This window comes from Octodon degus, unplaced genomic scaffold (assembly GCF_000260255.1).
Source record: "Octodon degus isolate 3935 unplaced genomic scaffold, OctDeg1.0 scaffold00024, whole genome shotgun sequence".
Lineage (NCBI taxonomy): Eukaryota > Metazoa > Chordata > Mammalia > Rodentia > Octodontidae > Octodon > Octodon degus.
This window is the reverse complement of record NW_004524600.1, coordinates 8906069-8921896: the sequence shown is the minus strand read 5'-3', so window position 1 is coordinate 8921896 and position 15828 is coordinate 8906069. Positions and strand designations below refer to the sequence as shown.

Here is a 15828-nt window from a genome sequence, read left to right as displayed (position 1 = left end):
AACTGGGATGCAGAAAAAAATAATTCAACATCTGCAAGACGATACAAAGGTGAACAGCATAAGGCTAATAGGCATCCATGAGAAAGAAGGAGTAAATACAAATGATATAAAAAGAATATGGGCAGAAGTAATAGCAGAAAACTTCCCAATTATGGGGAAACAATCTGACATTCAGGTAACTGAAGCATATAGAACTCCAAATAACATCAATCCAATTAAAACCACACCCAGGCATATAATAATCACGATCCCAGAAATTCAACACAAGAACAATGTACTAAAAGCCACTAGAAAAAAGAAACAGATCACATTTAAGGGAAAACTGATCAGAATAGTGACAGATTTCGCTTCACAAACCATGAAGCCAAGAAGAGCATGGAGCAAAGTACTACAAGTCTTGCAAGAAAACATTTTCCAACCCAGAGTGATACTCCCTGTAATACTCTTTCAAGTTTAATGGAGAAGTGAAATACTTCCATGACAAAAAACAACCAAAGAATTTCATGATGACAAAACCAAGCCTATACAGACTACTAAAAGATATTCTAGAGAGGAACCAAAATGACCACAACTCCATGAATGAGAATGGAAAGAACCCACCATATAGGGCAAACAAACAGGAGAAAAAGAGGTATACAACAGCGGGTAAATAACATGCCAAACATAAGTCAATACAAATCAGTTATAAAAATGTAAATGGATTCAATTCACCAGTTAAACTTAAATATCACATGGCCTCTCTCTTATGAGAAACTCAAAGCATGAATTAAAGAGCAAAATAAAAGATAATAGGAAACGGGAAGATAGATCTTTTTCTAAAGGGAAGGGAACAGAGATGGAGGGAGGGGAAGGAGTGAAGAATTAGGATGTAGCATGTGCATGCGTATCTCCCCGTGAAGAATATAATCATTGCATGTGGCAGACATGGATGAATACAGAGAAAAAAATTAAAGACATGACTTTCTTTCTTTATTTTATTTTACTTTTTTTTTTGTGTGTGTGACCAGCTCAGTGCACCCTGAGGGCAGGGCTGGTGCAGCATGTGGTACCTGGGATTGAACTGCAGACCCTGCCCATTTGCCTAAGCTTGCCTAAGCAGGCACTTTAGACCACTGAGCTATCTCGCTGGTCAAGACATGACTTTCTGTAGCAGACCTTTCCACTTGTGTTTTTGGTTGTTTTCCTAATGCATTCCTTTCTCCCTCATACAATGGTCTCAATCCTGGCCTACCTACCTACACTGGCATCTCTACAATGTATTTGTTTAACAGGTATACTGGATTCCTGTTGTTTTCCCAGCACAGAGATAGAAGGAAGTCTGAGTACAATAGTGTTTTGTATATCAGAAATAGTCCTGCATTATAGTCTAATAGGTAAAAGTGACTTTAGTCAAATAATTAAAGACTAAAACATATAAGCAGTGAAAGGATGGTGAATGGAAACTCTTGAGGCCATTTAGTGAGCCTGGATAAGTTCTAAGTAGGGAGCCAGTTTTTAAGGGATATATTATCAGGACTAGAAGGAGCATGTGTAAAATCCCCAGTTCTGCCAAAAAAAAGGAATTTATTTTACAAGCCTGTAAAGAAACTAAAGAAATTCTATTGTGATTGATGCTGAAATGTTTTGATGATTTTGTTTGGTTGTTGGTAAATTGATGGAGGGTAGATAAACTATTCTGCAGTCTAAATTAGTCTTTGTTTTTGTTTTTGTTTTTGTTTTTGTTTTTGTTGTGGAACAGGGATTGAACTCAGGCCTTTGCACTTGCCAGGGAAGCGCTTTTTCTACTGAGCCATCTCTGCAGCCCCCTAAATTAGTCTGTGAGTTAGAAACTTTTCGTGTGTATACATATTTTTCTTCCAAATCTTGGGTCTAATCAACTTCAGTGAAAGTAAAAACTCAAGAAGCTTTATTTCTTTTGATTTTGAGTCACTTATTATAACTCCCACTTTTTACCAGTTCTCTTCTTTCTTTAATTATCGTCTTTATTAAAATAATGCCTGACTTTAAACTTTACAACTAATAATCACATAATTGTGGTCTGCAAAAGCATAATATTGTCTTGAGATCTTTACGATAAGCAACATAACAGTTACTTAAAGATGCTCAGTGCCAAATCTTGCTGAAGAATGATCTTGTAGAAATCTGATTATGAAGGAAGAAATCTGAAAGGGCAAAATGAGTATCAGTGAAGATAACACTGGGAAATTCAGTAATTACTCAAACAAGACTGAAAGAGAAAGTTGTACTTCTTTTCTTTCATTTTGGTTTTTTGTTTTCTGGAATTTTCATTAAATGTATCGATATATCATTTGTACAGAATCAGAGCTTTAAAATAATAATTATCTTCTTTGTGAATATTAAAAGAGTCTTTTCCATCACATCTAATTCTCTCTAAGAAACCTTTGAAATCCATTTTATAGCAATCCTGGGTTGATTTTGACAATACTCTGTGTCATATCAAACACTATTTACTGTGATATGGTTTCATTTGGAGCTAGTGTTTCAAAAGTGAGTGTTAGGGGCCAGGGAGATGGCTCAGTAGAATAAGTGCTTCCCTGGCAAGCGCAAGGGTCTGAGTTCAATCCCCGGTTCTGCCACAAAAAAAAAAAGAAAAGAAAAGTGAGTGTTAGGAGGCATCTAACACTCAGTATAACTTGGTTCCACTGAAATTATTTATTACTTTGTGTCATAAACAAGCCAGGAACAAAGTACGATATATTGAACAAATATATCAGATGTTTTTCATATTCAAAATCTTACATAAAGTTCAATAAATATTACTATAAAAATATAGAGTATATTGAAAAAATTACAAAAGAAGTATATGGCACTGAAGGTTTGAAATTTAAATAATATGCCACATATGATTAGGAGATTGATTTAGGCTAATAACCCACATTTTTTAACACACACTTAATTTTCTATACAAGCAAATATGCTATCCTGATAGATACATTTTAGACAGACATGGGCATTCCTCAAAGCAGGCATCCTCTCTCCTTGCTGAGGAAGGAGGTGGGCATTCAGCATGCGGATGCCACATTGCTGTCCCTCACAGATTCTACGTGTCTTCTTCTTCCACAGCAGGCAGTCCACCATAGCAAGCCCCAGGATATCAGACTGGACTCATAGTCTACAGCACAGCCAGCCACTTCTGAGTAATTTGCAGAGATAAAGAGTTGAGTTGGGTTTTTTAAAGGATAATTTCTCCACTTCCTTTATTACAGCATCTGATCACACTGCAAATTAATTTCACATACTTGATCTTAAGAGTGTAGCTAGTTTAAGCAGAATGTTTTAGTGGTTATACATTGAGAAAACATATTATTCTGAAATAACATCAGCCTAAACTTTAGAGGACCTATTTTGTCAATTACTTGTGTTTGAGTAACATTTTGAAATAACATTAGCTGAAAACAAGTGAATGCTGTGATAAAAATAAAATTTAGGAAATGCTTATTTTAAGGCATTAAAGAAAAAAAGCTAGTATCTATAATATTACCATTGTACATTTTCTGTAAATGCCTACTGTGTTTGAGTTATTTATTTTGGATGTTTATTTTATAAAATTCTGGGAAGTTTTTATACTTTTATATGGTACTTCTTATGTCACATAACATATAAATAAAAATTATTCTTCTATTCCAAAAAATTTTTTGCATCAGAAACCTCAAAATATCTCCCAGTTTTTATCATTATAGGTTAGCTTTGGGACCTGATCTTAGCCCAGACTTTATATCCAACTGTGTTACTAGGACACAACCACGTGAGTGAAAGTGCTCAAACAGCCGAGGCATCGGTGTCCCTCCAGCCCACCGCACTTGCACACAGATGCACGTGGTCTCTGCTGAAGTGCCTTCAGGAAAATTAGCTCATGTTAACCCTGCTATATATGCCTTCACAGTTTAGAGAATAATCTGTCCCTCATGTGCTTCAAAATTGTTGAAATGACAGCAATTTACAGGAACTGTCAAATAAAACATGTAGTGTCTTCCAAGATGATATTCCATTCTATAGGTAAAAGGCATGTAGTTTTAAAGTGAACTTTAAAAGAGTCACAGAAGCATGATCTAGGAAGTATCTTAGAACACATTTCATAACTCCTCTTTTTATGGTTGAGAAAACTATGGGGAGAGGCACTGTGCAAATTTCACAGCACACATTTATATCACACCTGCAACAAGACCTAAGTCTCCTGATTACCAGCTACTAAGCTTTTTATTTGATTCTTGTTTTTGTTTTTGTTTTTTTCTGACTAAATATAGTATCCACAGGATCCTTGATACCTTGTAGAATTCCTTTTGAGAGAAAATCTCTATTACTAATTGTATAACTGGATGTATAGCTTCAGAGTACATTTGCCTGAATTATTGAATCTGACCCTTGAATTATCCCTGGAAGACAGGCAGACCAGTACTGTGACCCCCATTTTACCAGTGCAGAAACAACATCTGAAAGGCTGTGGCTTGTCCGGTGTCCCCACATGGGGTACATGGCAGACCCGATACCAAAACATAGGTCTGATTGTTCTCTGCTCCTTCCTGCACCCTCCCTTTGTCCCACTAACCTCAGTTCTCAGTGGTGTTTATTGAGCAAGGCCAGGAGGTGAGGCAGGCATAGGGTGGGACAGAACTATCATCAATAAGATTACAAGTATATTCACTTCAGGTTGATGCAGTAGCAAATCATAGGATGAGTGTGAGGTGGAACAAAACTGTTGTCAGCCAGTAAGTATGCAGAAAGTATAGTTGCTAGGGTAATAGGGATTAAATGGGGATCAAATGGGAAAACAAGTTACAGAGCAAGTGCACATGAGCAGACAGGGACTTCCTGAAAGGAGGGTGTGTTGAAGAGGTCTACTTCAACCCAAAGTGACTGATGCCTACTTAAAATATAAATCACTGCTGTTCATCCCTAGGGGATATATATGGGTGAGCAGTTCCTTTTCTTGAAGCTTGGACTTCAATGGATGCGCCTCCAGCGACAGCTGTCTTCAGCATTGACATCTCGAGGGTCCAGCCCTGTCTGACTGCCTAAAATATTTCTACCTAACCTTAATATTCACCCCTCTGCAGAACTGCTGTGAGGGGGCAAGGATTGAAGACCTATCTGGCTATTTACAGCTGAAGAGGGTCGTAGTTGTGACTAGCAGCCAGATGCTCCACAGAGGCTCTGTCTAAAGGCCCTCAATAGGCACTGGTGTTCTTTTCTTGGGTACACATACAGCTTTAAGTCTGGGGCAGAGTAGGCCACAGAAACAACTAAGTATGTGTGGCCCAAATAATAAAATCAATAGGATAATTGTGAATATAGCCACCAAAGTTTGCTACCAGGAAGAACCAGTAATAGTTTTTCATAAAGAGGATATGGAGGAGGTCTAGGGAATTTCAGAATTTGTCATGTCATTAACCTGTCATCTAATATCTTGAACACCTACTGATGTATTAGCAGAAGGATCAGGAGTATACAAAGTACTTGTGCTGCTGTTAGAATATCATATGCCATCCGATTTTGGGAGGATGGCTTGTTTCATTAATTTTACTTCATTCAGGAGAGAGAGACCAGCTGTGGTATCATATAGTCCTGCTAAGGATAGTTAACTAAGGCCTCAGTGTGTTACATGATATCCTCCAACCCTGGGATGGAATTAAGATAGAAGCCAAATGATTGTCGCAGTGAGGAACACTTCTAGACCATCAGTGCTGTAGCTTGGGCAAGTTTGCAGGTTTGTCAATACTTTTGACACTTCTGCATTGCAACCAGTCACATCCCTATGTGCATCTTCCTGTCCATCCAGGGGGTCCCCTTTGTTTCTGAAATCAAATCTATCCATTGTGATTGGTTGCCTTTTTGCTTTTTTTTTTTTTTTTTGGTAGTGGGGATGAAACTCAAAACCTTGCACTTGCGAGGCAGGCGCTTATGCTGCTGAGCTATCTCCCCAGCAAGCTATCCACTGTGAGACACTACATTGTACTCAGCACTAAGTGCCACAAGTTAGATGAGAAAGCAGGAGTAAGCATGTAGAAGGCAAGAGATTATATAAGTAGGAGCTAAATAAATGGTGTAACCCAATGGTAATTACAAGAGAGGCCTGAGTAGAAAGCAAAGCCCACTAGGAGTAAGGTTCAACTGGAGCATTGACATGGGGAGAATATTTGCATGTGATGCACAAGGAAAAGGTATTTCACAGAGAAGAAGGGTATAGCAGCAAAAAGAGGGCAAGCTGGTATAGACAGTATGGGAGGAGACAGACTAATTGGTGGTTTGAGGCTAGGGATTTTCAGTAGGAGAAAAAAATGAGCAAGAGATTATGGTTGTCAAGATCATGGTGTGACAGAGCTGGGAAATTGCTGATGATTGGAAGGTGGGATTAGGAGATTCTTGCTGTGTTTGCCCAGTATTTTACATGAGCTAAGCAACATTTGTCTAGCAAGAATTTGGTCTTGGTGTAGTCCTTGATGCTGCTGCTATAAAGAGAAGCAGTGAGGAACAAAGTGGTTCACTGGTGAGCATCAGCTCAATGGGGGAAACACTAGTCACATGCTCTCCACAGTGGGTGTGTGCAAGGCACTGAAATGCAGTGTGCACCTTGTAAGAGTGTTTATGGTGGCAGGGAGCACAGACACGTTGCATGCAGATGTGCTGATCAGCTGCTGTGTCACAGTACTCAGCTCTGGGATGCAACACTAGACAGATAATTCTTTACTACATTTAATTTACTTTTGTGTAAAATGTGTTATGTCAGATGAGTGCTGTGCTGTGGGGAAAAAGACTGGACAGGGAATAGGAGTGGGTAGTGTGAATGTTTCAGTTTTAAGTAGGAATGTCAGAGACAGTCTCACTAAGAGCAGCAGAAAGAAGGAAAATGCATGTAGTGAGCATGTGGAAGGTGAATACAAAGGACCATGAGGCAGGAGCATACCAGGCATCCTAAAGAGTAGAGAGGTGACTGTTGGGCTTTCTGACATGTAGAATAAGCAACTGGAAGAGAATGGATAAAATGAGGGTAAGCAGGAAGACCTTGCAAACCATTAAAGCCTTCTGACTTTTACACTAAGTGGAGCAGGGAGCCATTAAACAGAGGGAGTGACATGAACCAGCCATTAAACAGAGGGAGTGACTTAATTTAACGGGATCACACTGGCCTTTGAGATAAGAATAGACATAAATGGATGGGTGGAACCAGGGACCAGTTACCACAGTTACGCAGATAAGACTTGATGGTACCTTGAGACAGAGTGGTAGCAGTGGTGTTTCTGAAGTTAGATTTTGTGTATACATGTGTGTTTGTAGCATTTCAGTGAGATACATTTGATATGCAAAAACTTGCCTATATTTAAAGTATACAGTTTAAGCTTTAATATAGGTGTATGTATAAGCCTATGAACCGTTACTCCTTTTAAGATAATTACATAATGCATCTCCCAATATATTTCTCTCATTATTTTTGTAATTTCTCCCTACTACCTCTTCCTTTTTGTCCTCTGGCAATCATTCATCTCTCTCTCTCTTTTTTTTTTTTTTCTGGTACCAGGGATTGAACCGAGGACCCTGCTACTGACCTATCTCCCCAGACCCTTTTTCATCTCTTTCTTTATCCTGAGTTTTAAATACTATGGTTTGCTTATGCATTTTGTCTGTTGATGGATCTTTGGTTTGCTTCCAGGTTGGGACCAGCCCAAGTGAAGCTAATGTCAGCGTCTATGTCCAAGACCTTGTCTGGACATTGCTTTCACTTTTCTTGGGTAAAATACTTAAGAGGTACCTGCATCACAAAGTTTTTGTATATTTAACTTTTTAAGAAACTTCTAAATTGTTTTCCAAGTATGTTTTCTGTATGATGGTGCCATTTTCCATTACTACCAGTATGTATGAGAATTCTGTTTCCTCACCAGTGCCTGATATGGTCAGTCTTTGTTGTTATAACCATTCTAATACATGTAGATTTAGGTCATCCTGATTTGAATTTGCATATTCCTAACAACAGATGATGACTAGTACGTTACATACTTATCTTCCATACATGCATCTTTGTTTGTTGTTTTTTTTTTTTTTTTTTTTTTTTGGTTTTTTTTTTGTTGTTGTTTTGTTGGGTTTTTTGTATTTTAGGGAAAGGTCTACAGGGTATTCAGGGTCTCACTACTAGATCATACTCATAGTGATCCACCTGTTTACACCCTCCCAAGAGCTAGGATTACAGGTGTGTGCCATCAGGCCCAGTCTCAATTGCTGTCTCAGCGCACCTCAGGGGCGGGGCCAGCACAGCAGGACCCAGGATTGAACCCCTGCAGATACAAAATGGTCCTTCATTTGTATCCCCTTTTTTTGTTTAGTTTTGTCAGAGATGTGTATTCCATTGTCATGTAAATATTGTAGGTGCATGAATTGAGCAAAATATTCCAATATAGTCCAGTAGTCCATAATAGTAGTCGGGTAACTTCTTCAGGTGTGAGCGTTATTCATGCTGTGCTGGATACATGAGGGGAAACTGCAGGCATTCGGGATCTCTCACTATGCATGACTCTTCTCTGTGGCTCATTTGGTAAACCCTTGCCACCTTGGTCTCCACAGAATCTCAGCTGTTAACCAAACAAGTTACCTTTCCAGGCCTTCCCTGAAATTCTAGAAGCAATAAACTGAATGCTCATCTTACTTATTTTTCATCTCAGGATTTGTTATCCTTCATTGCTCATAATTCAGTACCTTGAAAAATGTTTTATATATTGTATCTAGTTTGTTGTAGTTCTTCTTGTCGTTGAAGTAAGAGGTACATCTGGTCCCAGCACTCCATTTTGGCTTCAAGCAGAGTCAGAGTCAGTTCTGTGTATTTCCAACGTAGAATTTTGATGGACTGTGAGTAATGAAAGGGAAAGGTAATCACTATAGAGTTATTGTCTTTCATAGGGAGAGCTAAAAGTACCTATCAGCACTTAAATCTTGGAAAGCATGCAGAGCTGAGGTAAACAAGGAGGATGCAGAAGCCCAGAGGACAGGGGAGTGAAGGCACAAAGTGTAGAAGTCTGTGCTATACCTTGCAGTTGAGAAGTACACGTGGCTTAGAATAGAGATGAGAAGCCAGGGCTGTGAACCAGAGGCAGTCCTGATAGCATTGGTTGAATCCCCGTGTGTATGCCTTTATTTCTTTTTTTTTTTTTTTTTTTTTTGGTGGAACCAGGATTGAACTCAGGCCCTTGCACTTACCTGGGAAGTGCTTATTCCAGTGAGCCATCTCCCCGGCCCCAAAGGGATCCAAGTGGGTTGCCCAGGAAGCTGTCTCTTCCAGGTGTTTTAGGTGTTGTTTTTTTTTTTTTTTTTTTTTCCTTCGGAACCAGGATCCTTGCATTTGCCAGTCAAGCGCTTATCCTACTGAGCCATCTCCCCGGCCCCCCATGTGTATGCCTTTAATATTATTCCCAAAATATAAAAGTTTTTACATAAAATAAATGAAGATTTCTGACTTCTAAAAATAGTCCAAAAGGCCAGCCAAATAGCTCAGCGGATTAAATTGCCTGTAAGGGGCTCAATCCCCATGCCGCCCCGCCCCCAGGGCACACTGAGACTGCAATTGAGATTGGGCTTGGTGGTACACACTGCAGCTCTTGGGAGGCTGTAAACAGGCAGAATACTATGAGTCTTGTCTAGTAGTGAGACCCTGAACACTCTGTAGACCCTTCCCTAAAATACAAAAAATAAAATAAAATAAATAAATAAAAATAGTCCAGAGCTGGCCAAATAGCTCAGCGGACTAAAGCACCTGCTTAGGCAGGCACAGCAACCTGAGTTCAATCCCCAGGCCTGCCATGCTGGCCATGCCCCCATGGCACAAGGCATTTGAGACTGGGCGTGGTGGCACACCTCCTTAATCCCAGGGTTTAAGAGGCTGAAAAACTGGAGGATCACTATGAGTCCGACCTGTGTAGTGAGACCCTGTAGACCCTGTACTAAATACATTTTTAAAAAAATAGTCCGGAGTCCTGGAGCACAACCCCACATTTGCTCACAGCATCCATCAGCTAGAACTGAGAAGGGGCTGCCCCTTTACAGGAGGCATCTGCACTGCTTGGCACAGTCCCCTGTTAGCCCTGTACCGTCCTTGGCTTGCTTCCCTTGTTCACCTTTTCTCTGAGGTTTCCAGATATTTGAGCTTTTAGTTCAAAGCCAGGACGTTGTTTCCTTAATTTGGTTTTTCCTAGTAATTTCAGACCCTTTCATTTTTAGCCATGTAACTACACTTTAATTCCTTCGTTTAATTGCTGCTAAGGCTGCTATAACAGAGTAGCACAGACTAGGTGGCTTAACAAGCTCAGTTTATATTTACACAGTAGGGAGGTTGGGAGTCCACGGTGAAGACGCCCACAGCGCTGGCTTGTGGGGAGGCCTCTGCCCGTGTCCTCACTGGGCCTCTTCCGTGTTATTCTCTACAGTTTTTGCACCTGTGTGAGTACAGGCACGTTCTGGTGGTTTTTCCTCTTCTAAGAACAGTGGGCTACCAAGGTGAGGCCCTACTCTTGGGACTTAGCCCTGATTACTTCCCTGGGGGTCTTACTTCTTCAGTCACATAATGAGGTTTTGAGGCAGCATAGTTCTGTCCGTAGAATCTTTGTCCAATCCTACCGATTCCCTGATTTTATTTATTTATTTATTTTGCAGTAGTGGGGATTGAACTCAGAACCTTGCGCTTACCTGGCAAGAACTTATTCTACTGAGCTATCTCCCCAGCCCTAAAATTCTTTTTTTTTTTTTTTTTTAGTGTATATGTGTATTTTAGGGAAGGGTCTACAGGGTGTTCAGGGTCCCACTGCTAGATGGGACTCATAGTGATCCGCCTGTTTACAGCCTCCCAAGAGCTGGGATTATAGACACGTGCCACCACTATTCTTGGACAGTCTAGAGAGAAGATGCAGTATTCTGTTCCTCAGCTTCCCCTTTTTTATTTTTATGTTTTCTCCTAACATAAATTGCACTACCACATACCCACCCGTGCTTATGTATCTCGCTGCCACCTAAGTTTTTTGGAAAGCTGCATCACCCACTCGCCAGACCAAGATGGTACAGGCTCTTAGCTTCCTTCGCATGATCTTTATATCACTACTAATATCCTGTGGTTTTCATAGGTGCACACACATGCATTTCCATCTAAGTTGATGAAGCTTCCTGACTTTCCCAGGCACCTAATATTTCTCAGACACAGATGAAAATTATTTTTGTCCCTTCATTACCTGTTTCCTCGAAAATAAGACCTAACCAGAAAATAATCAGCCTCAAAAATTAGAGATCAAAAATGCCTTCCCAGTCAGCCTATCCTTACCTTGCCTGGCTTCCTGGGTAGCCGCAGAGCAAGAGGATGGTGATGGCAGGTGAGGCTGGGGTCAACTGCCTGGGGCAGGCGTCTTTGATCTTTAGTTTGCAAGGCTGATTATTTTCTGGTTAGGTCTTATTTTCGAGGAAAGTGGTTGTACCTGAGAAAGAAGAACTCTGCCTCTCATTCCCATACATAATGACTTGACATTTCTGCCCAAGTATTTCCTCTGATTTTCCCGTTTGGCCCACTCCCATTCCCTCTGCCACTTTCCTAGATCAAAGCCCCTCTGAAGATGTTGTGGCAGCTTTCTTACTGGATTCTTGTTTTCCTGCTCTTTCTCACCTGTAGTTCTGAAACAAAATCAGAGCCCTGAGGACTGGAGACGCAAAGAGAATATGCAAGTAAAGAAGCATGAGCCTAGGGCCTGAAAAGTCACCCCGCTCGAGGTAAGAGGAAGACCAGCAGAAGGTTGTGTCACACGGTCCACAAGGAAAAGCGGGGAGGCTCAGCAACGCAACAGAGAAGAGCTGACCCAAGCACCCATGAGAACGCCTGGGGATTTGTAACAAGAGGCCTTGTGTGGCTCTGGAGAAGGCAGTTTGATGGAGAGTCCTAGAGACAGAACTCAGATTGTCTGCAGCCTGAAAGAAAAAGACCATCAGAACTGTCTTATTCTGTGAAAATTGAATACCTTTAGAAGGAAAGACAGGCCTCAGCAGTAACCAGTGAAAAACACTGGAGTGTAGAGATCTTCAAGAGGAATAATTTAAAAACTGAAAGGACAGCCTCCTGAGGAGGTGTCTTTCAAGGTGTGGGAGCAGGGGGCGAGAACATACAGGATGCTCATTTACACGGGTACGAGCGTGACTGTCACACGAGGAGGCGTGTGCAGCTGGGGCGAAAGTAGCACGGTCATGGGACAGTCATGCTTACCTCACCAGGGGCTCGTGCCGCCCAGCAGCAAGCACAGGCTCAAGCACCCCACTGTGAGCATGCTAAAGCTAGTAGTGCAGGCTGCTTCTGCCCCTGAGACTGGCAAGTGGGAAAATGAATTTGAATGACTGTTTTTGGGTAAGGGGTGGCAAGCTCTTGTTTTCTGAGGTGGAAGTTAAAATGAAGTGCTATGGCACTTTTCACACCCACATGTGTGTCACTGTCTAGAAACCATATTCACAATTTCCAGAAGTATTTCTTGTGTTTTTGGTTTTGGTTTTTTGTGCAGTAACTAGGATTGAACCTGGGATTTTCCCTCCGACCTACAACCCCAGCCCTTCATTTTTATTTTTTATTTTGAGACAGCATCTCATTAAATTACTAGGTTGCGAGGCTGGGGAGATTGTTCAGTAGAATAAGCGCTTCCCTGGCAAGTGCAAGGGAAGTTCAATTCCCAGTTCTGCCCAAAAAAAAGAATTGCACAAGATGTTCTTTAAAAAAAATTGATATAAAGGACAGTAAACACATTGAAAATGTTTACTGTCCAGTGAATTACTTTAGTAAACTAAAGTAATAAAATGAAATGTATTTTTTCCTCATAAAATGGTGACAAGTTTCAAAATCTAAGATACTTCTAAGGAAATTGGTTCCGTTACACTGTTGGCAATAGTGTAATGATTAATCCTTTCTATGGGGAGGATAGTTTGAGAATGAGATTTTTAATAAAAAGTTTTCAAAATGTTTATGTAGTCAAGCATGGTGGCACACACCCGCAGGCCCAGCTGTTCAGGAAACAGGCAGGAAGATCTCATGAATCCAGTTTGAGGACAGCCTTGGCAACACAGGGAGACCCTGACTCAGAACAAAGGAACTTAAACGTTTATGTTCTGTGATTTAATGGCTCTACTCTGTGGAATCAATTTTAGGAAAATATTTATGTACATACAGGGATTTCATTAAAAGGCTCCTCCTTAAGCAGGCATTTTGTTGTTATTTATTTATCTATTTATTTATTTATTTGGTGCAGGGTCTCTACGCAGCTAGGACCTGTAGTGCTCCTCCTGTCTCAGCCTCCCCAGCTCTGGTATTGCAGCCATGCACCGCCACAGCCAGTTTCAGTGAGCACACCCAAGATTTGGGGGCCAGCACAGCATGCAGTACCAGAGATCGAACCCGGGTCCTTGCACTTGCCAGGCAGGTGCTTAGATCACGGATCTGTCTCCCCAGCCCCAGCAGGTGCTTTAAAAATAGAAAGAAAATTAATTTATATGAATTCAGTGGATTAAAGTAGGAAACATTTATATAGTAGTCATTATATTGAAGTATTTTATAAGTATAAAAAAAGGTTTTCAGGTTAAAAAGAATATGTTAGATATGTTAAATATTAAACAGTATGCATCAAAAGACAATCATTGAGTGGTGGGGTTTTGTGTAATATCTGTGGTTTCTGATTTTTCTACTCAGCATATGTGTACTACTTGATCGTCATTTATTTATTTATTTATTTATTTTTACCTTTTTTTTTTAGGTTGGGAGATCACTTTTTTTTTTTAATTTTTATTTATTTATTTATGTGTGTGTGTGTGTGTGTGTGTGGCCAGCTCAGCCCACCAGGGGGCGGGCCTGGCTGGCACGTGGTGCTGGGGGATTGAACCGCAGTCCCTGAGCTTTGCTAAGCTTGTTCTAAGTAGGTGCTTTAGACCACTGAGCCATCTCACCAGCCCCATTGATCGTCATTTAAATGAAAATAATTCCTGAAGTTTTCGAGCACAGTCTCTTCTGCCCTTGAGAGACTAAGGTCACAGTTACAGTCACGGTGTGTGTGGACCAGCATGTGGGCCCTGGCAGCCCAAGCACACTGCTTTGTGGTCCCGCCAGGGGGCTGTGCTCAGGCACACAGTCAGGATGAGCCACAGAAGCAAACCTTCAGGGAATAGTTGTGGGATTGAATCCCTGTGGGATACGGCCCAGTATTCTGAAGAATCTTATTTTGTACACATAGCGCACACACACAGACACCTAGTTTCATACTCATTTTCAGAATCTTGCTGCGCAGATATTCTTTCTTTTTCCATCTGAAGTGCCTATTGACAGGCACCTTGTGACAGGCACTTTGCTACTCTTTACTTAGCTGTGGGGATACTTCGTGAGCCACCACCTCAGAGGAGAGGTGGACTCTGCTTTATTCATTTTTGTTGATTTTGTTTTGTTCTCTGTGTTCAGGATTGAACCCAAGGCCTTGCCCTTGCTAAGCAAGTGCTCTACCTCGGACCTCCCTCCCCAGCGTCTCGGTTTACATGACCTCTCTCCCTTCAGCATAGCAGATCTTGTGTCTCGCAGCACTCAGGTCCCTGTGCTGCCTCTTGCTGTCATGCGCAATGCATGCTACTCCTGCTTTTCAGTAATCTCAAGTATACACTTGAGGTCCCTTTTTCTTTTACCCCGTCCCTCTCCCCCCCCCCCCGCATGCGCGGTCTTTGTCAGTCTCTATCCACCGGTTTCTTCCTCTTACTCTGAATCATTTCCCTTAAAGATGTTGTCTTTGCTGCCTACTTCAGCTTTCTCTAGTTGAATTTCTCTTTGGGTTCTCTCTCCTGAGGTCCCCCTGGCTCTGTGTTTCTTTGTCACAGTGCAATCTTCCCCTGATTAATTTAACTTGTCCTACATCTTCTGCACCTGCAGGATCCATCTCACTAACTTCCAGCTGTTGACCAGCCCTCGTCTCCCCTTCCCTTTTCTGTTTTCCTTCTTCTTTTTCTTTCGTCCTGCCACCACGGTGAACTCCTCCTCTTTATCTTGTTCTTCCTGTGAGATCCTTTGCCCTTGTCTCTGTCCTTTGCATAAGTTTAGGATCTCTGTGTGACTTGTGCTATGCATTTATCTGAACCTCTGCTACTTTCTCATTTTTATTGGACTCTAACTTGGGACAAGTTTTATGTTCTTTTCCTGTGTGTGTTTAGGGGACAGCATGTTCCCCTGCTGATGATACTGAACTTGACGTGCATTTTATATTCAATTTCAGTTCAGTTCAGTGAGCTTCAGTTCAACCTATTTGGGGGCATCTATATACAATACAAGCTTTATCTGTATAGCTCCATTTAACACATTTAAATCAGGAAATTTGGCGATTATTCTTCTCCTTGTGTATTTTTCTTGTACGAAAAAGTGATGTAGCCATTTACTTGAGTAGGGGCCTGAAAGTAAAAGCACAAGTGTTTGCTCACCCTCCCCAGAGAGATCTAATGGTGAATGTTAGATCTGCCCTTTCCTACCTCTGTGCTAGCCATCCCATTGCTCGGGATAGGTAGGTCAAGTTGACCTTCACTCTACCCAGCTTGCCACCATTTCGAGCTGTGTAATGGTTACTTTTAAGAATTCCAAGGGGCCAGGGAGATGGCTCGGTTGAATAAGCGCTTCCCTGGCAAGCACAAGGGCCTGAGTTCAATCCCCGGTTCCACAAAAAAAAAGAATTCCAGAGACTGGGCATGGTGACGTATGCCTGTAATCCCAACTCTTGGGAGGCTATAAACAGGCGGATCACTATGAGTCCGATCTAGTACCCTGAACACCCTGTAGACCCTTCCCTAAAAATA

At 41.3% G+C, this 15828-nt stretch overlaps 1 protein-coding gene across 4 annotated transcripts in view; it reads left to right on the top strand.

The window, feature by feature from the left end:
- The window catches only part of LOC101579400 (jouberin), a 181013-nt gene that overhangs the window by 159941 nt on the left and 5244 nt on the right, over positions 1 to 15828 (top strand). Inside the window, exons 15-16 of one of the 4 annotated variants that reach the window (XM_023712175.1) lie at positions 8905 to 8959; positions 11651 to 13197. The exons of 2 other annotated variants lie outside the window; for them this stretch is intronic. In XM_023712175.1, the coding sequence (XP_023567943.1) occupies positions 8905 to 8934 (30 nt within the window). In that variant the 3' untranslated portion in view covers positions 8935 to 8959; positions 11651 to 13197. Of the gene's footprint in view, positions 1 to 8904; positions 8960 to 11650; positions 13198 to 15828 lie in introns of those variants that run through there. One more of the 4 variants, XM_023712176.1, reaches the window with a different exon arrangement.